Source organism: Mirounga angustirostris, unplaced genomic scaffold (assembly GCF_029215605.1).
Source record: "Mirounga angustirostris isolate CCGP_5_RB_7025 unplaced genomic scaffold, mMirAng1.0.hap1 SCAF_71, whole genome shotgun sequence".
In the NCBI taxonomy this organism is placed as follows: domain Eukaryota; kingdom Metazoa; phylum Chordata; class Mammalia; order Carnivora; family Phocidae; genus Mirounga; species Mirounga angustirostris.
Genome location: NW_026991779.1, coordinates 157665 through 182567, shown reverse-complemented (window position 1 = coordinate 182567; position 24903 = coordinate 157665). Strand labels below are relative to the sequence as shown.

At 42.9% G+C, this 24903-nt stretch overlaps 1 protein-coding gene across 1 annotated transcript; it reads right to left on the bottom strand.

The window, feature by feature from the left end:
• Nucleotides 1-2029: 2029 nt before the first annotated feature.
• Nucleotides 2030-5420, bottom strand: LOC135363241 (rho GTPase-activating protein 20-like). Its single transcript, XM_064583876.1, has 3 exons — nucleotides 5332-5420; nucleotides 3919-4094; nucleotides 2030-2530 (listed from the first exon to the last, which is right to left on the bottom strand). Exons 1-3 carry the CDS (start codon nucleotides 5360-5362, stop codon nucleotides 2333-2335), a joined length of 405 nt encoding a protein of 134 aa, XP_064439946.1. The 5' UTR covers nucleotides 5363-5420; the 3' UTR covers nucleotides 2030-2332.
• Between the last annotated feature and the right edge of the window lie 19483 nt (nucleotides 5421-24903).

Sequence of the window (24903 nt, the reverse complement as noted above, 5' to 3'; positions counted from 1 at the left end):
GACAAGAATGAGACCTCTCATTACCTTTTTTATCAAGTTGTCTTCCAATTCCAAGCTTTCGGAATCAGGTGGGTAAAGAACGCATGGGGCTATACAAACGGATAAATTATAAGCTTTCATCTGATTGGATGACGAATGTTGCTCAATGTTGTATAGCACTCCAAAAAGGTATCGCAAGAGAACAACATTTGCTCTTGGCAGCTGGGCTAAAAGCCTAAGGTCAGAAAAACACACTTTTAAATTAGGCAAGTGATTCCACTTAGGAGGTTGGAAAAACAGAGACAGGGAACAGGATACATCCTTGTATATCTAGCACACAACCCGCTCTAGCAGCGTTCCAGGCATGGATGTACACAAAATTGCACTGAATTCAGTTCCTGAGCCAGATACACACTTGCCTGGTTGGTTAAATGTCTGACAGACTTTTAAGGTCATAGCCCTGGCAGTTGTTGCTCTTGATCTGTCTTGGACCAGGGAATTTTGTCTACCAGTTTCATGGATCCAGAAGGTGTAAAACGGCCAAGGAGTCCAGATTAATAAGATCAGGAGAAGAACAATAATAGCCCTAAAGTGTGCCTCTATTCTGAGCTGGCCCCCTTGGGCGTGAAGAATTGAAACTCTTTGGCGTTGGTCATGATTATAGTGGGCAAAGCTGCAAAATGTAAGCCAATGTTTTCCTCATAGTATGTTGGGTGTTATTTGGAGATGTGACCAGAGTAGAGTAATTATGAATCGTTACCTCCGGGCTGCCGTTATCATCTCCTCTTTGTTGCCTTGATCAATAACAACGAGCCATTTGTCATAGAGATCAGATAAAAATATACTTCCTTGGATATTTCTCAGAAAGTCCTTAGGGAGATAAAAAAAAAATATGTGTATATATTATAGAAAATATGTATTGGAAATATTCTAGAGAAAATATGTAGTTAAAAAATTCAGTTCAGCCCCCACCTCCTTCACAGATACCCAAACTGGGACCCACACGGAGCTCGGCTCTGACTCTCCATTGACTTGCACACGCAGGAGCAGGTGCTTGGATTTTCTCCCGCTAAAACTTAGAGGCATAAAAGCAGAGCTTAGCCTGTGGTGGAAATGAAGATAAAGCTCCCTTGTATCATCTGGAACTTATTTTGTATGTGTGCTTTTTTTGCAAAGTACCACAAACTGACAGCGTCTGGCTATAGACCATCCTAAATCCTATTAGCTTCTTGGACAGAAATACACATACCCATGTTGCTTGTTTTAGGCACAGTGCTAGCTCTTAATTCTAGCAAGAAAAGGCCTGAAACAATCAAAACACAAACAGGTGGGCTCTTGCACACATATTAGGAAAGAACTAGGTCTTCTCACTCGGGGTATGCGTGCTCCCTGGAAGAAAGCTACTCTCACAATTGCTTCATTCTTCCTTTTCTTAACTGTCTAAAAGTCGAGAGTCTAATGGCAGACTCACTGTGGTCCTGAGGATAGATTCATTTCTAGTTTAGGACAATTGTCCAGTTAGTTTGCCATGATATTATCAAGGCCAAGGTTGCAGAGTCTCATTCTCCACCAAGATCCGTCAACTTCAAGAAGAGAAAAGTTTAGAAATGTCTAAGCACTCTCCCCACAAGTGCTCACCCTCTTCCTAGTCGGTGCTTATAACACGGAATCAGGAAAGAACCTCCTAACTCTTGCTAGAAAATGGATTCCATGTGTACACCTTACAGAGGGCAACACTCATCTTGCTACCTAGTGTATTATCATTCCTCTCCTGTCTCCTGATGCCTATATGTATATTACTACTGGATATCACTATGACCGCAGTGTAGGAGTGGTTACCTAAGTCATTTCTGGACTTTGCTATTGATCACATCTTCGAACATTAACGGGGGACAAGGGAAGACCAAATGTGATTGAGATTCTACGACTGTAGTCATTACTACGTTAACATAGGGTTGTTCAGAGCTGTACATAAGTGCCAAGGTGGATGGATTAAATTCTTTCCCTGTTCTATTTCTTTTGGAAAGTTTGCCTTCATTAGGAGGGTGGTGAGGATGTTTGCATGGGTAAACTGTGTGTATGTATCGGTGCGTATTTTGAAATTTATTATCATGACTAGTAGTCATTTCAGTATTAGTATTTTGCATGGAGTCTTTAGGAGTGAAAGTGGGGAGGGCGGTGTGTAGTGAAAACAAAGTATTTCTAATACATGAGGCTTTTAACTCCTAAAGTAGCTTCGTTAAATTTTGATTTTCTCAAGGGTTTATTAGCTTGTCAGGTTCTTAATCTATTATGCCCTTTATGGTTCTTGAGGAGTCTTGTTGAAGGACTAAAGTGTGCCTCATAGCTTCAGTTACTCGTGTGTGGATAATGGTAGAACCTTCCCTACCTTTAAGACGGATGCGACCACATGAACAGATTCGCTGTACGGGTTCACTTTGACCCCAGAATTTAGTTTCTCCTTTAGGACCATGCAGGATTTTATATTGGCTGATTTGCTGAATATGCCTTCTGTGAGGGGCCCTTTTTGATTAATAAAGGAAAGCATATCCTGTAGGAAGAAAAGAAAAGTATATGGCATCTCATATCCACAAACGCAGAGCACAAGCTTGCCTGCATTTTGAAAGAGCACGGGAATATAATGGTACACTGTTTTAGAGTGGGAAGGAGTAAAGTCAATTTAGATTGGTTTCTTTTTTTCAGTGTCTTTCTATATAGTTTTCACCCAAATATCCATTTTACAATCATACAGTGAAACAGTTTAAAAACTTCTTTTAATCAGATTTTCCTGTCCACTGAGTTTCCACTTTTAAATCAAACTTCTCCGCTTCAAGGCCTTTGGGGAATCACGGTCTGTTTCCTAATTTAGCATTTCTTTCTCATTATTCCCTACATAGATGCTCTTCCCCAAGTATGGAAGTCTATTTAGGGAATACTCATTTCCCATTTGTTTATTTCTCTTTAAGTGACTGTATACTCCATTCTTACTTGTTCTATTTCCTTCCCTCTTTTAAAGTCAGGCTCAGAAACTCTCTTCTCCTTCTCTGATTACCCTCCCTTCTCATGAGTCTTTCATTGTCTTTTGCTGTAACTTCATGTCCTTTCCCTGCTGTGTAGAAACTTAATAAGGGCTGGACTCAGGGAATCCAATGGATCTGAAGTCTATTATGCTACTTATCTATTGTGTGAGCTGGGGCACATGCATCCTGTACTGAGGCTTTTCTGATTCCTTTAGGCAGTGCGGAGGATGATAATCCTAGCTAGCCCCTAAATTTCCTGTGATGCAAGGACCTGGGGTAGTAGCTAGCAGGTAACATGCTAGCTAAAATGATACATTTCTTCATAGCTAGCAGAACGTTCCCTACATCCCGCACAGTGCTTGCAGAGACACCGAATACTCAGTGAAGGTCCACACTGACAATTCACTACAGCAGTTTGAGATAACACAGGCCAAACTCTGTGGCTTTCATTTGACATACTCTGTTAGGATTAACAGATTCCTATTTGCCAGAGGATGAGTCTATGCTTGTGTCAGATGTTTGCAGTTGTTAGACTGAGTAGACTCCGCTGAAGGAGACTTGAGACTCATGTGAGTGCAGGAAGGCAATGAAGGGACAGTGTGAAGATGAGGTGGACTCTCAGAGACTCACATACACAGAGTCCATTTTGACTGATCTGAATAAGCCTCGGTGGGTCTTTGTGAAAACAAGACCCAGGTGGAATGGACAAGAATGTCTTTTCCTGTTGTATTTGCCTCATGACTCTGCTGGAACTAAGTCAGATTCTGTTCCTTGAAATAACAGTAACAGAGCTTCTCAGCCAAAACCAGGGGCTGTCTAATGACTACTCCATTTGAGGATAGATTTGGATGAGGACACGTGGCCTCTCAGAGTGTTCCCTCCTCAGGAGGGCTATAGAAGACCAAAGGAGATGACCTACCAGAATTGGGAAGGGAAGGTTGTCTTTATAACACATATCCATGAGCGAAACTCCAAAGAGCTGTACTGGCTTTGCGGAAGGTGGGGCTGTGCACTGGGTGTGACTGCAAGTGCTGCAACCCCGACAAAAGGCCCTGGCTCTGAAAGAACGGCTTGTCACAGTCTTAGGGCCGGAGTCTAAGGAAGAAGAGAGAGTACTAGTAGTAGTTGTTGTTTAATACGCTGAGCCTTCATTTTCCTTTTTTTTTTTTTTTACAGATTTTATTTATATTTTGACAGAGGGAGAGAGACAGCGAGAGAGGGAACACAAGCAGGGGGAGGGGCAGAGGGAGAAGCAGGCTTCCCTCGGAGCTGGGAGCCCGTTGCGGGGCTCGATCCCAGGACCCCGGGATCAGGACCTGAGCTGAAGGCAGACGCTTAATGACTGAGCCACCCAGGCGCCCCAGACTCATCTTAATTCCTGATGACTTGTATTTTCCTAAAGATTTCCTCAAAGCAATGTGGTAAGCATCATAAAACCAAGAAATGTCAGAAATATGGAGGGATTGATGATACGTGTCTCCAGGTTCTGAATCAAAAGTCTACCTTCTACGGTGGACTGCTGCCAGGTAGCTGTGATTAGCTAGGCTCAAATCGTACTAGCTCTAGTCTCAGGGGCACTACTCCTAGTCCTATTAATGGCTTTTTGTGGATTCCATCCATCATCTTATTTAGTGTTTACCACAATTCTAATATTTAGACATTATTTTTATCCACATTTTAGAGATGTATAAACTGATGCTGAGCTGGAATAACTGGCGAAAGATAATATAGCTGGTAAATGGGGCACATGACTTTACACTCTGGAGAGGTTTTTTGACATCAAGTCAAGTCCTTTTTTCTCAATGATGCCAGTTCTTTTCAACCCGCTTCAAAGGGCACTGGAATCCTGTGGTGCCTCAAGAGCCCCTGAGTCAAAAGAGGAGGGAGTGGAAGAAAGGCCCCTTGCTCTGGCTTCAACCAGAGCACATCTTATATACATAAATATATATATATATTGATTACATATTTATATAGTATAAGTATCTAATTATATATATATAACTATATATATATGTATGATGTTATACCCATTTAGAATTTTGTTAGAAAAAATTCCCAAACACTGTAGCATACCATGATGAGTCCTAATGCCCTTATGATCTACACTAGAAACTTCTTGAAGTCAGACACCTCATCTTATCCTTTCCTTGGTCTCACAACAGTGTGGAACCTCCCTTGACCTGTGAGCCAGCCTTCGGAAGAAGGAGCCCATGGAAATCCTTGCCCTGGCGATGCTCTGGGCTCCAGAACAGCTCTGTCTAAGCATCTCCCATGACCCCTGGCAACCTTGCTGTCTGCTTCTCACTAAAGCCAATTAAATTACTCCCGGTACCTGCAGCCTTCTCGCTGTTACCACGACTCATTGAGTTCTCGCCCAAGAGGGAAGTGATGACTTCTCCAAATATCCTGAGGCAATTTTCAATGAGAAATTGTACAAGACATATCTGTAACACAAAAAGACAAGAATGGGGTGCTCTTTTCCATAGGGCATAGTTATAAATCACATTTTCTATACAGACCTTGGATCTAAGAAAAAATGGGAAGGACTTCTCAGAAAACTTCAGAGTTGATAAAAATATGTAGAAACCAGGGGCGCCTGGGTGGCTCAGTCGGTTAAGCGTCTGCGTTCGGCTCAGGTCATAATCCCAGGGTGCTGGGATCAGCCCTACATCGGGCTCCCTGCTCAGCGGGAAGCCTGCTTCTCCCTCTCCCACTCCCCCTGCTTGTGTTCCCTCTCTCGCTGTGACTCTCTCAGTCAAGTAAATAAATAAAAGTTAAAAAAAAAAAACACAAAAAAAACAGAAACACATAGAAACCAGAGTTCTCTCAGTAATAACTTAGAAAGAGTGATACTTTCCCGTGTACTTTGGGTACACATTTTAAAATACTGCCCATCCGTGGGCTAAAGTTATAATGCGTGGCCTACTTTAAGAGCTAACATTTTGGGATCAGTGGTTACGTCTTTAAGACTAGGATAAATTTCGGGGCCCCTCTGTTGGGCGTCTGACTCTTGATTTCGGCGCAGATCACGATCTCATGGTGGTGAGATCCAGCCCCACATGGAGCCAACTTTGGGCTCCGTGCTCAGCGGGGAATGGGCTTGGGCTTCTCCCTCTCCCTCTCCCTCTTCTTCTGCCCCTGCCCCGCTCACGCTCTCTCTTTCCCTCTCTCAAATAAATACATATCAAAATATAAATAAAACAAGGATAATTTACAAAGTAGCCTACCTTATTAAAGTTTACTTATTTTTTGCTTTTAAATTTTGTTTCCAGTTTTACTGAGCTGTAACTGATGTATACCATCTTATGAAACTTTATAAAGTATGAACGACAACTTAAGAAAACCATTTCTTAAATGAAGAAGTATCATAAAGTTGGGAAGCAGGGATTTTGGTGGGGTTGTGAGGGAAAACCCACACAGCTGGAGAGAAAACGTATCTGTCTGTCTAACTTCAGTCCCTTCTCACGCATTGCTTTGCCTCATGCTGGCTCTCTCTGGGTGAGCTTGGGGAAGACCTGTCATCTTATTAGGATATTCTGGAATCTCTTGCTAGTTTCTATATGACGTAGCAGCGGTGAAATAGTAGCCGAGTACTTTTCTAGATGAGCCACAACTGGCAGAGGAAGGCCAATGTGTTTGGAGGCATGGGGGCTCATATTGCCCAAGCCACCCAGGATGTGCCAGTGATGACCGGAGGAGCTGGCTGTTGTCGCCATTGTGTAGTGAGGAAACCATGGCTTTGCCCAAGGTTACGAGTCCCTCAGGGATTAGGCTGAGAGTTGAACCTTGACTGGTGAAGCTCCAAAGCCCAGGTTCTTTTCTATCGTTATCACATGACTCTTCTCTCTCTCGTTTAGTCAGTCTAGTGTTTAGTCTCCTGGAGGGGGAAGAAGTGACTCGACTGCTCCGAGTTTCCCGTTTAACGACACCCCTTCCCAGACCCCGCCAGAGTAGGATAAAGAACTCTGCCACTCCACAGGGGCCTAATGAAAATGTGCACTTCACAAAGTTCCATCCGTCAGAGTTACTACTGGACATGTCCAGTTCAAAGTAGGGATTCTACACCTTGGGGGACATAAATGAGAGCTCTCATTACCTTTCTTATCAAGTTGTCTTCCAATTCCAAGGTGCCGGAATCAGGTGGGTAAAGAATGTTTGGGGCCATACAAACGGATAAATTATAAGCTGTCATCTGATTGGATGAGGAATGTTGCTCAATGTTGTATAGCACTCCAAAAAGGTATCGCAAGAGAACAACATTTGCTCTTGGCAGCTGGGCTAAAAGCCTAAGGTCAGAAAACCACACTTTTAAATTAGGAAAGTGATTCCACTTAGGAGGTTGGAAAAACAGAGACAGGGAACAGGATACATCCTTGTATATCTAGCACACAACCCGCTGTAGCAGAGTTCCAGGCATGAATGTAGACAAAATTGTTGCACTGAATTCAGTTCCTGAGCCAGATAAACACTTCTCTGGTTAGTTAAATGTTTGACAGACTTTTAAGGTCATACCCCTGGCAGTTGATGCTCTTGCATGTGTCTTGAACCAGGGAATTTCGTCTACAAGTTTCATGGATCCAGAAGGTGTCAAACGGCCAAGGAGTCCACATTAATAAGATCAGGAGAAGAACAATAATAGCGCTAAAGCGTGCCTCTATTCTGAAGTTGGGCCCCATGGGTGTGAAGAATTGAAACTCTTTGGCGTTGGTCATGATTATAGTGGGCAAAGCTACAAAACGTAAGCCAATGTTTTCCTAATAGTATGTTGGGTGTATTTTGGAGATGTGACCAGAGTAGAGTAATTATGGCACCATTACCTCTGGGCTGCAGTTATCTTTTCCTCTTTGTTGCCTTGATCAATAACACCGAGCCATTTGTCATAGAGGTCAGATAAAAATATACTTCCTTGGATATTTCTCAGAAAGTCCTTAGGGAGATAAAAAATATATATATATATCTGTATATACTATAGAAACTATGTATTGGAAATATTCCAGAGAAAATATGTAGTTAAAAAATTCAGTTCAGCCCCCACTTCCTTCACAGATACCCAAACTGGGACCCACACGGAGCTCGGCTCTGACTCTCCATTGACTTGCACACGCAGGAGCAGGTGCTTGGATTTTCTCCCGCTAAAACTTAGAGACAAAAAGCAGAGCTTAGCCTGTAGTGGAAATGAAGATAAAGCTCCCTTCTATCATCTCGAATTTATTTTGTGCGTGTGCTTTTTTTTTGCAAAGTACCACAAACTGACAGGGTCTGGCTATAGACCATCCTAAATCCTATTAGCTTCCTGGACAGAAATACACATACCCATGTTGCTTGTTTTAGACAAGGTGCTAGCTCTTAACTCTAGCAAGAAAAGGCCTGAAACAATCAAAACACAAACAGGTGGGCTCTTCCACACATATGAGGAAAGAAGTAGGTCTTCTCACTCGGGGTATGCGTGCTCCATGGAAGAAAGCTACTCTCACAATTGCTTCATTCTTCCTTTTCTTAACTGTCTAAAAGTCGAGAGTCTAATGGCAGACTCACTGTGGTCCTGAGGATAGATTCATTTCTAGTTTAGGACAATTGTCCAGTTAGGTTGCCATGATATTATCAAGGCCAAGGTTGCAGAGTCTGATTCTCCACCAAGATCCGTCAACTTCAGGAAGAGAAAACTTTAGAAATGTCTAAGCACTCTCCCCACAAGTGCTCACCCTCTTCCTAGTCGGTGCTTATAACACGGAATCAGGAAAGAACCTCCTAACTCTTGCTAGAAAATCGATTCCATGTGTGCACCTTACAGAGGGCAACACTCATCTCGCTACCTAGTGTATCATCATTCTTCTCCTGTCTCCTGATGCCTGTATGTATATTACTACTGGATATCACTATGGCCCCAGTGTAGGAGTGGTTACCTAAGTCATTTCTGGACCTTGCTACTGATCCCATCTTCGAACATTAACGGGGGACAAGGGAAGACCAAATGTGACTGAGATTCTATGACTGTAGTCATTTACCACGTTAACATAGGGTTGTTCAGAGCTGTTCATAAGTGCCAAGGTGGATGGATTAAATCCTTTCCCTGTTCTATTTCTTTTGGAAAGTTTGCCTTCATTAGGAGGGTGGTGAGGATGTTTTCATGGGTAAACTGTGTGTATGTATCGGTGCGTATTTTGAAATTTATTATCATGACTAGTAGTCATTTCAGTATTAGTATTTTGCATGGAGTCTTCAGGAGTGAAGGTGGGGAGGGCGGTGTGTAGTGAAAACGGAAAGTATTTCTAACACATGGGGCTTTTAACTCCTAAAGTAGCTTCGTTAAATTTTGATTTTGTCAAGCGTTTTTCAGCTTGTCAGGTTCTTAATCTATTATGCCCTTTATGGTTCTTGAGCAGTCATGATGAAGGACACCAATCATAGCTTCAGTTACTCGTGTGTGGATAATGCTAGGACCTTCCCTACCTTTAAGACGGATGCGACCACATGAACAGATTCGCTGTACGGGTTCACTTTGACCCCAGAATTTAGTTTCTCCTTTAGGACATGGCAGGATTTTATATTGGCTGAGTTTCTGAATATGCCTTCTGTGAGGGGCCCTTTTTGATTAATAAAGGAAAGCATAGCCTGTAGGAAGAAAAGAAAAGTATATGGCATCTCATATCCACAAACGCAGAGCATAAGCTTGCCTCCGTTTTGAAAGAGGAGGGGAATGTAATGGTACACTGTTTTAGAGCGGGAAGGACCAAAGTCAATTTACAATGTTTTTTGTTTTTTTTTTCAGTGTCTCTCTATATACTTTCTACCGAAATATCCATTTTACAGTCATACACTGAAACATTTTAAACACTTCTTTTAATCAGATTTTCCTTTCCATTGAGTTTCCACTCTTAAATCAAACTTCTCTGCTTCAAGGCCTTTGCGGAATCACCGTCTGTTTCCTACTTTACCATTCTTTTCTCATTATTCCCCTATGTAGATGCTCTTCCCCAAGTATGGAAGTCTATTTAGGGAATACTCATTTCCCATTTGTTTATTTCTCTTTAAGTGACTGTATACTCCTTTCCTACTTGTTCTATTTCCTTCCCTCTTTTAAAGTCAGGCTCAGAAACTCTCTTCTCCTTCTCTGATTACCCTCCCTTCTCATGAGTCTTAAATTGTCTTTTGCTCTATCTTCATGTCCTCTCTCTGCTGTGTAGAATCTTTATAAGGGCTGGACTCAGGGAATCCAACGGATCTGAAGTCTATTATGCTACTTATCTATTGTGTGAGCTGGGTCACTTACATCCTGTACTGAGGCTTCTCTGATTCGGATAGGAAGTGTGGAGGATGATAATCCTAGCTAGCCCCTAAATTTGCTGCGATGCAAGGACCTGGGGTAGTAGCTAGCAGGTAACAAAGTAGCTAATATGATACATTTCTTCATAGCTAGGAGAACGTTCCCTACATCCCGTACAGTGCTTGCAGAGACACCGAATACTCAGTGAAGGTCCACGCTGACAATTCACTACAGCAGTTTGAGATAACACAGGCCAAACTCTGTGGCTTTCATTTGACATATTCTGTTAGGATTAACAGATTCCTATTTGCCAGAGGATGAGTCTATGCTCGTGTCAGATGTTTGCAGTTGTTAGACTGAGTAGACTCCGTTGAAGGAGACTTGAGACTCATGTGAGTGCAGGAAGGCAATGAAGGGAGAGTGTGAAGATGAGGTGGACTCTCAGAGACTCACATACACAGAGTCATTTTGACTGATCTGAACAGGCCTCGGTGGGTCTTTGCGGAAACAAAACCCAAGTGGAATGGACAAGAATGTCTTTTCCTGTTGTATTTGCCTCATGACTCTGCTGGACCTAAGTCAGATTCTGTTCCTTGAAATAACAGTAACAGAGCTTCTCAGCCAAAGCCAGGGGCCGTCTAATGACTTCTCCATTTGGGGATACATTTGGATGAGGACACGTGGCCTCTCAGAGTTTCCCCTCCTCAGGAGGGCTGTAGAAGACCAAAAGGAGATGACCTACCAGAATTGGGAAGGGCAAGTTGTCTTTATCACACACATCCATGAGGGGAACTCCAAAGAGCTGTCCTGGCTCTGCGGAAGGTGGGGCTGTGCACTGGTTGTGCTGACAAGTGCTGGAACCCTGACAAAAGGCCCTGTCACTGAGAGAACGGCTTGTCACAGTCTTACGGCCGGAGTCTAAGGAAGGAGAGAGTACTAGTAGTAGTAGTTGTAGTTTAATATGCGGAACCGTCATTTTCCTTTTTTTTTTTTTTTTTTTTTTACAGATTTTATTTATATTTTGAAAGAGGGAGAGAGACAGCGAGAGAGGGAACACAAGCAGGGGGAGGGGGAGAGGGAGAAGCAGGCTTCCCTCGGAGCAGGGAGCCCGATGCGGGGCTCGATCCCAGGACCCCGGCATCATGACCTGAGCTGAAGGCAGACGCTTAATGACTGAGCCACCCAGGCGTCCCAGACACATCTTAATTCCTGATGACTTGTATTTTCCTAAAGATTTCCTCAAAGCAATGTGGTAAGCATCATAAAACCAAGAAATGTCAGAAATATGGAGGGATTGATGATACGTGTCTCCAGGTTCTGAATCAAAAGTCTACCTTCTAAGGTGGACTGCTGCCAGGTAGCTGTGATTAGCTAGGCTCAAATCGTACTAGCTCTAGTCTCAGGGGCACTTCTCCTAGTCCTATTAATGGCTTTTTTTGGATTCCATCCATCATCTTATTTAGTGTTTACCACAATTCTAAGATTTAGACATTATTTTTATCCACATTTATAGATGAATAAACTGATGCTGAGCTAGAAAAACTGATCAAAGGTAATATAGCTGGTAAATGGGGGCACAGGACTTTACACTCTGGAGAGGTTTTTTGACATCAAGTCAAGTCCTTTTTTCTCAATGATGCCAGTTCTTTTCAACCTGTTTCAAAGGGCACTGGAATCCTGTGGTGCCTCAAGAGCCCCTGAGCCAAAAGAGGAGGGAGGGGAAGAAAGGCCCCTTGCTCTGGCTTCAACCAGAGCACATCTAATATACATAAATATATATACTATGGTTATATTTATATAGTATAAGTATCTAATTATATATTATATATCTATATAACTACATATATATGTATGATGTTGTATATATATATAGATATATAGCACCCACTTAGAATTTTGTTAGAAAAAATTCCCAAACACTGTAGCATACCATGATGAGTCCTAATGCCCTTATGATCTACACTAGAAACTTCTTGAAGTCAGACACCTCATCTTATCCTTTCTTTGGTCTCACAACAGTGTGGAACCTCCCTTGACCTGTGAGCCAGCCTTCGGAAGAAGGAGCCCATGGAAATCCTTGCCCTGGCGATGCTCTGGGCTCCAGAACAGCTCTGTCTAAGCATCTCCCATGACCCCTGGCAACCTTGCTGTCTGCTTCTCACTAAAGCCAATTAAATTACTCCCGGTACCTGCAGCCTTCTCGCTGTTACCACGACTCATTGAGTTCTCGCCCAAGAGGGAAGTGATGTCTTCTCCAAATATCCTGAGGCAATTTTCAATGAGAAATTGTACAAGACAAATCTGTAACACAAAAAGACGAGAATGGGGTGCTCTTTTCCATAGGGCATAGTTATAAATCACATTTTGTATACAGACCTTGGATCTAAGAAAAAATGGGAAGGACTTCCCAGTAAAATTCAGACTTGATAAAAATACGTAGAAACCAGGGGCGCCTGGGTGGCTCAGTCGGTTAAGCGTCTGCGTTCGGCTCAGGTCATAATCCCAGGGTGCTGGGATCAGCCCTACATCGGGCTCCCTGCTCAGCGGGAAGCCTGCTTCTCCCTCTCCCACTCCCCCTGCTTGTGTTCCCTCTCTCGCTGTGACTCTCTCAGTCAAGTAAATAAATAAAAGTTTTAAAAAAAAACACAAAAAAACAGAAACACATAGAAACCAGAGTTCTCTCAGTAATAACTTAGAAAGAGTGATACTTTCCCGTGTACTTTGGGTACACATTTTAAAATACTGCCCATCCGTGGGCTAAAGTTATAATGCGTGGCCTACTTTAAGAGCTAACATTTTGGGATCAGTGGTTACGTCTTTAAGACTAGGATAAATTTCGGGGCCCCTCTGTTGGGCGTCTGACTCTTGATTTCGGCGCAGATCACGATCTCATGGTGGTGAGATCCAGCCCCACATGGAGCCAACTTTGGGCTCCGTGCTCAGCGGGGAATGGGCTTGGGCTTCTCCCTCTCCCTCTCCCTCTTCTTCTGCCCCTGCCCCGCTCACGCTCTCTCTTTCCCTCTCTCAAATAAATACATATCAAAATATAAATAAAACAAGGATAATTTTCAAAGTAGCCTACCTTATTAAAGTTTACTTATTTTTTGCTTTTAAATTTTGTTTCCAGTTTTACTGAGCTGTAACTGATGTATACCATCTTATGAAACTTTATAAAGTATGAACGACAACTTAAGAAAACCATTTCTTAAATGAAGAAGTATCATAAAGTTGGGAAGCAGGGATTTTGGTGGGGTTGTGAGGGAAAACCCACACAGCTGGAGAGAAAACGTATCTGTCTGTCTAACTTCAGTCCCTTCTCACGCATTGCTTTGCCTCATGCTGGCTCTCTCTGGGTGAGCTTGGGGAAGACCTGTCATCTTATTAGGATATTCTGGAATCTCTTGCTAGTTTCCATATGATGTAGCAGAGGTGAAATAGTAGCCGAGTACTTTTCTAGATGAGCCACAATTGGCAGAGGAAGGCCAATGTGTTTGGAGGCATGGGGGCTCATATTGCCCAAGCCACCCAGGATGTGCCAGTGATGACCGGAGGAGCTGGCTGTTGTCGCCATTGTGTAGTGAGGAAACCATGGCTTTGCCCAAGGTTACGAGTCCCTCAGGGATTAGGCTGAGAGTTGAACCTTGACTGGTGAAGCTCCAAAGCCCAGGTTCTTTTCTATCGTATCACACGACTCTTCTCTCTCTCGTTTAGTCAGTCTAGTGTTTAGTCTCCTGGAGGGGGAAGAAGTGACTCGACTGCTCCGAGTTTCCCATTTAACGACAGCCCTTCCCAGACCCCGCCAGAGTAGCATAAAGAACTCTGCCACTCCACAGGGGCCTAATGAAAATGTGCACTTCACAAAGTTCCATCCGTCAGAGTTACTACTGCACATGTCCGGTTCAAAGTAGGGATTCTACCCCCTGGGGGACAAAAATGAGAGCTCTCATTACCTTTCTTATCAAGTTGTCTTCCAATTCCAAGCTGCCGGAATCAGGTGGGTAAAGAACGCTTGGGGCTATACAAACGGATAAATTATAAGGTTTCATCTGATTGGATGAGGAATGTTGCTCAATGTTGTATAGCACTCCAAAAAGGTATCGCAAGAGAACAACATTTGCTCTTGGCAGCTGGGCTAAAAGCCTAAAGTCAAAAAAACACACTTTTAAATTAGGCAAGTGATTCCACTTAGGAGGTTGGAAAAACAGAGACAGGGAACAGGATACATCCTTGAATATCTAGCACACCACCCGCTGTAGCAGAGTTCCATGCATGAATGTAGACAAAATTGTTGCACTGAATTCAGTTCCTGAGCCAGATAAACACTTCTCTGGTTAGTTAAATGTCTGACAGACTTTTAAGGTCATAGCCCTGGCAGTTGTTGCTCTTGATCTGTCTCGGACCAGGGAATTTTGTCTACCAGTTTCAAGGATCCAGAAGGTGTAAAACGGCCAAGGAGTCCACATTAATAAGATCAGGAGAAGAACAATAATAGCCCTAAAGTGTGCCTCTATTCTGAAGCTGGGCCCCATGGGTGTGAAGACTCGAAATTCTTTGGTGTTGGTCATGATTATAGTGGGCAAAGCTGGAAAACGTAAGCCAATGTTTTCCTGATAGTATGTTGGGTGTATTTTGGAGATGTGACCAGAGTAGAGTAATTATTGCATCGTTACCTCCGAGCTGCAGTTATCATCTCCTCTTTGTTGCCTTGATCAATAACACCGAGCCATTTGTCATAGAGATCAGATAAAAATACACTTCCTGGGATGTTTCTTAGAAAGTCCTTAGGGAGATAAAAAAATATGTGTATATATTATAGAAAATATGTAGTGGAAATATTCCAGAGAAAATATATAGTTAAAAAATTCAGTTCAGCCCCCACTTCCTTCACAGATACCCAAACTGGGACCCACACGGAGCTCAGCTCTGACTCTCCATTGACTTGCACACGCAGGAGCAGGTGCTTGGATTTTCTCCCGCTAAAACTTAGAGGCAAAAAGCAGAGCTTAGCCTGTGGTGGAAATGAAGATAAAGCTCCTTTCTATCATCTGGAACTTATTTTGTGTGTGTGCTTTTTTTTTGCAAAGTACCATAAACTGACAGGGTCTGGCTATAGACCATCCTAAATCCTATTAGCTTCCTGGACAGAAATACACATACCCATGTTGCTTGTTTTAGACAAGGTGCTAGCTCTTAACTCTAGCAAGAAAAGGCCTGAAACAATCAAAACACAAACAGGTGGGCTCTTGCACACATATTAGGAAAGAACTAGGTCTTCTCACTCGGGGTATGCGTGCTCCCTGGAAGAAAGCTACTCTCACAATTGCTTCATTCTTCCTTTTCTTAACTGTCTAAAAGTCGAGAGTCTAATGGCAGACTCACTGTGGTCCTGAGGATAGATTCATTTCTAGTTTAAGACAATTGTCCAGTTAGTTTGCCATGATATTATCAAGGCCAAGGTTGCAGAGTCTGATTCTCCACCAAGATCCGTCAACTTCAGGAAGAGAAAACTTTAGAAATGTCTAAGCACTCTCCCCACAAGTGCTCACCCTCTTCCTAGTCGGTGCTTATAACACGGAATCAGGAAAGAACCTCCTAACTCTTGCTAGAAAATCGATTCCATGTGTGCACCTTACAGAGGGCAACACTCATCTCGCTACCTAGTGTATCATCATTCTTCTCCTGTCTCCTGATGCCTGTATGTATATTACTACTGGATATCACTATGGCCCCAGTGTAGGAGTGGTTACCTAAGTCATTTCTGGACCTTGCTATTGATCACATCTTCAAACATTAACGGGGGACAAGGGAAGAGCAAATGAGACTGAGATTCTACGACCGTAGTCATTACTACGTTAACATAGGGTTGTTCAGACCTGTTCATAAGTGCCAAGGTGGATGGATTAAATTCTTTCCCTGTTCTATTTCTTTTGGAAAGTTTGCCTTCATTAGGAGGGTGGTGAGGATGTTTTCATGGGTAAACTGTGTGTATGTATCGGTGCGTATTTTGAAATTTATTATCATGACTAGTAGTCATTTCAGTATTAGTATTTTGCATGGAGTCTTCAGGAGTGAAGGTGGGGAGGGCGGTGTGTAGTCAAAACAGAAAGTATTTCTAACACATGGGGCTTTTAACTCCAAAAGTAGCTTCCTTAAATTTTGATTTTGTCAAGCGTTTTTCAGCTTGTCAGGTTCTTAATCTATTATGCCCGTTATGGTTCTTGAGCAGTCATGATGAAGGACACCAATCATAGCTTCAGTTACTCGTGTGTGGATAATGCTAGGACCTTCCCTACCTTTAAGACGGATGCGACCACATGAACAGATTCGCTGTACGGGTTCACTTTGACCCCAGAATTTAGTTTCTCCTTTAGGACATGGCAGGATTTTATATTGGCTGAGTTTCTGAATATGCCTTCTGTGAGGGGCCCTTTTTGATTAATAAAGGAAAGCATAGCCTGTAGGAAGAAAAGAAAAGTATATGGCATCTCATATCCACACACGCAGAGCATAAGCTTGCCTCCGTTTTGAAAGAGGAGGGGAATGTAATGGTACACTGTTTTAGAGCGGGAAGGACCAAAGTCAATTTAGAATGTTTTTTGTTTTTTTTTTCAGTGTCTCTCTATATACTTTCTACCGAAATATCCATTTTACAGTCATACACTGAAACATTTTAAACACTTCTTTTAATCAGATTTTCCTTTCCATTGAGTTTCCACTCTTAAATCAAACTTCTCTGCTTCAAGGCCTTTGCGGAATCACCGTCTGTTTCCTACTTTACCATTCTTTTCTCATTATTCCCCTACGTAGATGCTCTTCCCCAAGTATGGAAGTCTATTTAGGGAATACTCATTTCCCATTTGTTTATTTCTCTTTAAGTGACTGTATACTCCTTTCCTACTTGTTCTATTTCCTTCCCTCTTTTAAAGTCAGGCTCAGAAACTCTCTTCTCCTTCTCTGATTACCCTCCCTTCTCATGAGTCTTAAATTGTCTTTTGCTCTATCTTCATGTCCTCTCTCTGCTGTGTAGAATCTTTATAAGGGCTGGACTCAGGGAATCCAACGGATCTGAAGTCTATTATGCTACTTATCTATTGTGTGAGCTGGGTCACTTACATCCTGTACTGAGGCTTCTCTGATTCGGTTAGGAAGTGTGGAGGATGATAATCCTAGCTAGCCCCTAAATTTGCTGCGATGCAAGGACCTGGGGTAGTAGCTAGCAGGTAACAAAGTAGCTAATATGATACATTTCTTCATAGCTAGGAGAACGTTCCCTACATCCCGTACAGTGCTTGCAGAGACACCGAATACTCAGTGAAGGTCCACGCTGACAATTCACTAGAGCAGTTTGAGATAACACAGGCCAAACTCTGTGGCTTTCATTTGACATATTCTGTTAGGATTAACAGATTCCTATTTGCCAGAGGATGAGTCTATGCTCGTGTCAGATGTTTGCAGTTGTTAGACTGAGTAGACTCCGTTGAAGGAGACTTGAGACTCATGTGAGTGCAGGAAGGCAATGAAGGGAGAGTGTGAAGATGAGGTGGACTCTCAGAGACTCACATACACAGAGTCATTTTGACTGATCTGAACAGGCCTCGGTGGGTCTTTGCGGAAACAAAACCCAAGTGGAATGGACAAGAATGTCTTTTCCTGTTGTATTTGCCTCATGACTCTGCTGGACCTAAGTCAGATTCTGTTCCTTGAAATAACAGTAACAGAGCTTCTCAGCCAAAGCCAGGGGCCGTCTAATGACTTCTCCATTTGGGGATACATTTGGATGAGGACACGTGGCCTCTCAGAGTTTCCCCTCCTCAGGAGGGCTGTAGAAGACCAAAAGGAGATGACCTACCAGAATTGGGAAGGGCAAGTTGTCTTTATCACACACATCCATGAGGGGAACTCCAAAGAGCTGTCCTGGCTCTGCGGAAGGTGGGGCTGTGCACTGGTTGTGCTGACAAGTGCTGGAACCCTGACAAAAGGCCCTGTCACTGAGAGAACGGCTTGTCACAGTCTTACGGCCGGAGTCTAAGGAAGAAGAGAGCGTACTAGTAGTAGTAGTTGTTGTTTAATACGCGGAACCTTCATTTTCCTTTTTTTTTTTTTTTTTTTTTTACAGATTTTATTTATATTTTGAAAGAGGGAGAGAGACAGCGAGAGAGGGAACACAAGCAGGGGGAGGGGGAGAGGGAGAAGCAGGCTTCCCTCGGAGCCGGGAGCCCGATGCGGGGCTCGATCCCAGGACCCCGGCATCATGACCTGAGCTGAAGGCAGACGCTTAATGACTGAGCCACCCAGGCGTCCCAGACACATCTTAATTCCTGATGACTTGTATTTTCCTAAAGATTTCCTCAAAGCAATGTGGTAAGCATCATAAAACCAAGAAATGTCAGAAATATGGAGGGATTGATGATACGTGTCTCCAGGTTCTGAATCAAAAGTCTACCTTCTAAGGTGGACTGCTGCCAGGTAGCTGTGATTAGCTAGGCTCAAATCGTACTAGCTCTAGTCTCAGGGGCACTTCTCCTAGTCCTATTAATGGCTTTTTTTGGATTCCATCCATCATCTTATTTAGTGTTTACCACAATTCTAAGATTTAGACATTATTTTTATCCACATTTATAGATGAATAAACTGATGCTGAGCTAGAAAAACTGATCAAAGGTAATATAGCTGGTAAATGGGGGCACAGGACTTTACACTCTGGAGAGGTTTTTTGACATCAAGTCAAGTCCTTTTTTCTCAATGATGCCAGTTCTTTTCAACCTGTTTCAAAGGGCACTGGAATCCTGTGGTGCCTCAAGAGCCCCTGAGCCAAAAGAGGAGGGAGGGGAAGAAAGGCCCCTTGCTCTGGCTTCAACCAGAGCACATCTAATATACATAAATATATATACTATGGTTATATTTATATAGTATAAGTATCTAATTATATATTATATATCTATAAAACTACATATATATGTATGATGTTGTATATATATATAGATATATAGCACCCACTTAGAATTTTGTTAGAAAAAATTCCCAAACACTGTAGCATACCATGATGAGTCCTAATGCCCTTATGATCTACACTAGAAACTTCTTGAAGTCAGACACCTCATCTTATCCTTTCTTTGGTCTCACAACAGTGTGGAACCTCCCTTGACCTGTGAGCCAGCCTTCGGAAGAAGGAGCCCATGGAAATCCTTGCCCTGGCGATGCTCTGGGCTCCAGAACAGCTCTGTCTAAGCATCTCCCATGACCCCTGGCAACCTTGCTGTCTGCTTCTCACTAAAGCCAATTAAATTACTCCCGGTACCTGCAGCCTTCTCGCTGTTACCACGACTCATTGAGTTCTCGCCCAAGAGGGAAGTGATGTCTTCTCCAAATATCCTGAGGCAATTTTCAATGAGAAATTGTACAAGACAAATCTGTAACACAAAAAGACGAGAATGGGGTGCTCTTTTCCATAGGGCATAGTTATAAATCACATTTTGTATACAGACCTTGGATCTAAGAAAAAATGGGAAGGACTTCCCAGTAAAATTCAGACTTGATAAAAATACGTAGAAACCAGGGGCGCCTGGGTGGCTCAGTCGGTTAAGCGTCTGCGTTCGGCTCAGGTCATAATCCCAGGGTGCTGGGATCAGCCCTACATCGGGCTCCCTGCTCAGCGGGAAGCCTGCTTCTCCCTCTCCCACTCCCCCTGCTTGTGTTCCCTCTCTCGCTGTGACTCTCTCAGTCAAGTAAATAAATAAAAGTTTTAAAAAAAAACACAAAAAAACAGAAACACATAGAAACCAGAGTTCTCTCAGTAATAACTTAGAAAGAGTGATACTTTCCCGTGTACTTTGGGTACACATTTTAAAATACTGCCCATCCGTGGGCTAAAGTTATAATGCGTGGCCTACTTTAAGAGCTAACATTTTGGGATCAGTGGTTACGTCTTTAAGACTAGGATAAATTTCGGGGCCCCTCTGTTGGGCGTCTGACTCTTGATTTCGGCGCAGATCACGATCTCATGGTGGTGAGATCCAGCCCCACATGGAGCCAACTTTGGGCTCCGTGCTCAGCGGGGAATGGGCTTGGGCTTCTCCCTCTCCCTCTCCCTCTTCTTCTGCCCCTGCCCCGCTCACGCTCTCTCTTTCCCTCTCTCAAATAAATACATATCAAAATATAAATAAAACAAGGATAATTTTCAAAGTAGCCTACCTTATTAAAGTTTACTTATTTTTTGCTTTTAAATTTTGTTTCCAGTTTTACTGAGCTGTAACTGATGTATACCATCTTATGAAACTTTATAAAGTATGAACGACAACTTAAGAAAACCATTTCTTAAATGAAGAAGTATCATAAAGTTGGGAAGCAGGGATTTTGGTGGGGTTGTGAGGGAAAACCCACACAGCTGGAGAGAAAACGTATCTGTCTGTCTAACTTCAGTCCCTTCTCACGCATTGCTTTGCCTCATGCTGGCTCTCTCTGGGTGAGCTTGGGGAAGACCTGTCATCTTATTAGGATATTCTGGAATCTCTTGCTAGTTTCCATATGATGTAGCAGAGGTGAAATAGTAGCCGAGTACTTTTCTAGATGAGCCACAATTGGCAGAGGAAGGCCAATGTGTTTGGAGGCATGGGGGCTCATATTGCCCAAGCCACCCAGGATGTGCCAGTGATGACCGGAGGAGCTGGCTGTTGTCGCCATTGTGTAGTGAGGAAACCATGGCTTTGCCCAAGGTTACGAGTCCCTCAGGGATTAGGCTGAGAGTTGAACCTTGACTGGTGAAGCTCCAAAGCCCAGGTTCTTTTCTATCGTATCACACGACTCTTCTCTCTCTCGTTTAGTCAGTCTAGTGTTTAGTCTCCTGGAGGGGGAAGAAGTGACTCGACTGCTCCGAGTTTCCCATTTAACGACAGCCCTTCCCAGACCCCGCCAGAGTAGCATAAAGAACTCTGCCACTCCACAGGGGCCTAATGAAAATGTGCACTTCACAAAGTTCCATCCGTCAGAGTTACTACTGCACATGTCCGGTTCAAAGTAGGGATTCTACCCCCTGGGGGACAAAAATGAGAGCTCTCATTACCTTTCTTATCAAGTTGTCTTCCAATTCCAAGCTGCCGGAATCAGGTGGGTAAAGAACGCTTGGGGCTATACAAACGGATAAATTATAAGGTTTCATCTGATTGGATGAGGAATGTTGCTCAATGTTGTATAGCACTCCAAAAAGGTATCGCAAGAGAACAACATTTGCTCTTGGCAGCTGGGCTAAAAGCCTAAAGTCAAAAAAACACACTTTTAAATTAGGCAAGTGATTCCACTTAGGAGGTTGGAAAAACAGAGACAGGGAACAGGATACATCCTTGTATATCTAGCACACCACCCGCTGTAGCAGAGTTCCATGCATGAATGTAGACAAAATTGTTGCACTGAATTCAGTTCCTGAGCCAGATAAACACTTCTCTGGTTAGTTAAATGTCTGACAGACTTTTAAGGTCATAGCCCTGGCAGTTGTTGCTCTTGATCTGTCTCGGACCAGGGAATTTTGTCTACCAGTTTCAAGGATCCAGAAGGTGTAAAACGGCCAAGGAGTCCACATTAATAAGATCAGGAGAAGAACAATAATAGCCCTAAAGTGTGCCTCTATTCTGAAGCTGGGCCCCATGGGTGTGAAGACTCGAAATTCTTTGGTGTTGGTCATGATTATAGTGGGCAAAGCTGGAAAACGTAAGCCAATGTTTTCCTGATAGTATGTTGGGTGTATTTTGGAGATGTGACCAGAGTAGAGTAATTATTGCATCGTTACCTCCGAGCTGCAGTTATCATCTCCTCTTTGTTGCCTTGATCAATAACACCGAGCCATTTGTCATAGAGATCAGATAAAAATACACTTCCTGGGATGTTTCTTAGAAAGTCCTTAGGGAGATAAAAAAATATGTGTATATATTATAGAAAATATGTAGTGGAAATATTCCAGAGAAAATATATAGTTAAAAAATTCAGTTCAGCCCCCACTTCCTTCACAGATACCCAAACTGGGACCCACACGGAGCTCAGCTCTGACTCTCCATTGACTTGCACACGCAGGAGCAGGTGCTTGGATTTTCTCCCGCTAAAACTTAGAGGCAAAAAGCAGAGCTTAGCCTGTGGTGGAAATGAAGATAAAGCTCCTTTCTATCATCTGGAACTTATTTTGTGTGTGTGCTTTTTTTTTGCAAAGTACCATAAACTGACAGGGTCTGGCTATAGACCATCCTAAATCCTATTAGCTTCCTGGACAGAAATACACATACCCATGTTGCTTGTTTTAGACAAGGTGCTAGCTCTTAACTCTAGCAAGAAAAGGCCTGAAACAATCAAAACACAAACAGGTGGGCTCTTGCACACATATTAGGAAAGAACTAGGTCTTCTCACTCGGGGTATGCGTGCTCCCTGGAAGAAAGCTACTCTCACAATTGCTTCATTCTTCCTTTTCTTAACTGTCTAAAAGTCGAGAGTCTAATGGCAGACTCACTGTGGTCCTGAGGATAGATTCATTTCTAGTTTAGGACAATTGTCCAGTTAGGTTGCCATGATATTATCAAGGCCAAGGTTGCAGAGTCTGATTCTCCACCAAGATCCGTCAACTTCAGGAAGAGAAAACTTTAGAAATGTCTAAGCACTCTCCCCACAAGTGCTCACCCTCTTCCTAGTCGGTGCTTATAACACGGAATCAGGAAAGAACCTCCTAACTCTTGCTAGAAAATCGATTCCATGTGTGCACCTTACAGAGGGCAACACTCATCTCGCTACCTAGTGTATCATCATTCTTCTCCTGTCTCCTGATGCCTGTATGTATATTACTACTGGATATCACTATGGCCCCAGTGTAGGAGTGGTTACCTAAGTCATTTCTGGACCTTGCTATTGATCACATCTTCAAACATTAACGGGGGACAAGGGAAGAGCAAATGAGACTGAGATTCTACGACCGTAGTCATTACTACGTTAACATAGGGTTGTTCAGACCTGTTCATAAGTGCCAAGGTGGATGGATTAAATTCTTTCCCTGTTCTATTTCTTTTGGAAAGTTTGCCTTCATTAGGAGGGTGGTGAGGATGTTTTCATGGGTAAACTGTGTGTATGTATCGGTGCGTATTTTGAAATTTATTATCATGACTAGTAGTCATTTCAGTATTAGTATTTTGCATGGAGTCTTCAGGAGTGAAGGTGGGGAGGGCGGTGTGTAGTCAAAACAGAAAGTATTTCTAACACATGGGGCTTTTAACTCCAAAAGTAGCTTCCTTAAATTTTGATTTTGTCAAGCGTTTTTCAGCTTGTCAGGTTCTTAATCTATTATGCCCGTTATGGTTCTTGAGCAGTCATGATGAAGGACACCAATCATAGCTTCAGTTACTCGTGTGTGGATAATGCTAGGACCTTCCCTACCTTTAAGACGGATGCGACCACATGAACAGATTCGCTGTACGGGTTCACTTTGACCCCAGAATTTAGTTTCTCCTTTAGGACATGGCAGGATTTTATATTGGCTGAGTTTCTGAATATGCCTTCTGTGAGGGGCCCTTTTTGATTAATAAAGGAAAGCATAGCCTGTAGGAAGAAAAGAAAAGTATATGGCATCTCATATCCACACACGCAGAGCATAAGCTTGCCTCCGTTTTGAAAGAGGAGGGGAATGTAATGGTACACTGTTTTAGAGCGGGAAGGACCAAAGTCAATTTAGAATGTTTTTTGTTTTTTTTTTCAGTGTCTCTCTATATACTTTCTACCGAAATATCCATTTTACAGTCATACACTGAAACATTTTAAACACTTCTTTTAATCAGATTTTCCTTTCCATTGAGTTTCCACTCTTAAATCAAACTTCTCTGCTTCAAGGCCTTTGCGGAATCACCGTCTGTTTCCTACTTTACCATTCTTTTCTCATTATTCCCCTACGTAGATGCTCTTCCCCAAGTATGGAAGTCTATTTAGGGAATACTCATTTCCCATTTGTTTATTTCTCTTTAAGTGACTGTATACTCCTTTCCTACTTGTTCTATTTCCTTCCCTCTTTTAAAGTCAGGCTCAGAAACTCTCTTCTCCTTCTCTGATTACCCTCCCTTCTCATGAGTCTTAAATTGTCTTTTGCTCTATCTTCATGTCCTCTCTCTGCTGTGTAGAATCTTTATAAGGGCTGGACTCAGGGAATCCAACGGATCTGAAGTCTATTATGCTACTTATCTATTGTGTGAGCTGGGTCACTTACATCCTGTACTGAGGCTTCTCTGATTCGGTTAGGAAGTGTGGAGGATGATAATCCTAGCTAGCCCCTAAATTTGCTGCGATGCAAGGACCTGGGGTAGTAGCTAGCAGGTAACAAAGTAGCTAATATGATACATTTCTTCATAGCTAGGAGAACGTTCCCTACATCCCGTACAGTGCTTGCAGAGACACCGAATACTCAGTGAAGGTCCACGCTGACAATTCACTAGAGCAGTTTGAGATAACACAGGCCAAACTCTGTGGCTTTCATTTGACATATTCTGTTAGGATTAACAGATTCCTATTTGCCAGAGGATGAGTCTATGCTCGTGTCAGATGTTTGCAGTTGTTAGACTGAGTAGACTCCGTTGAAGGAGACTTGAGACTCATGTGAGTGCAGGAAGGCAATGAAGGGAGAGTGT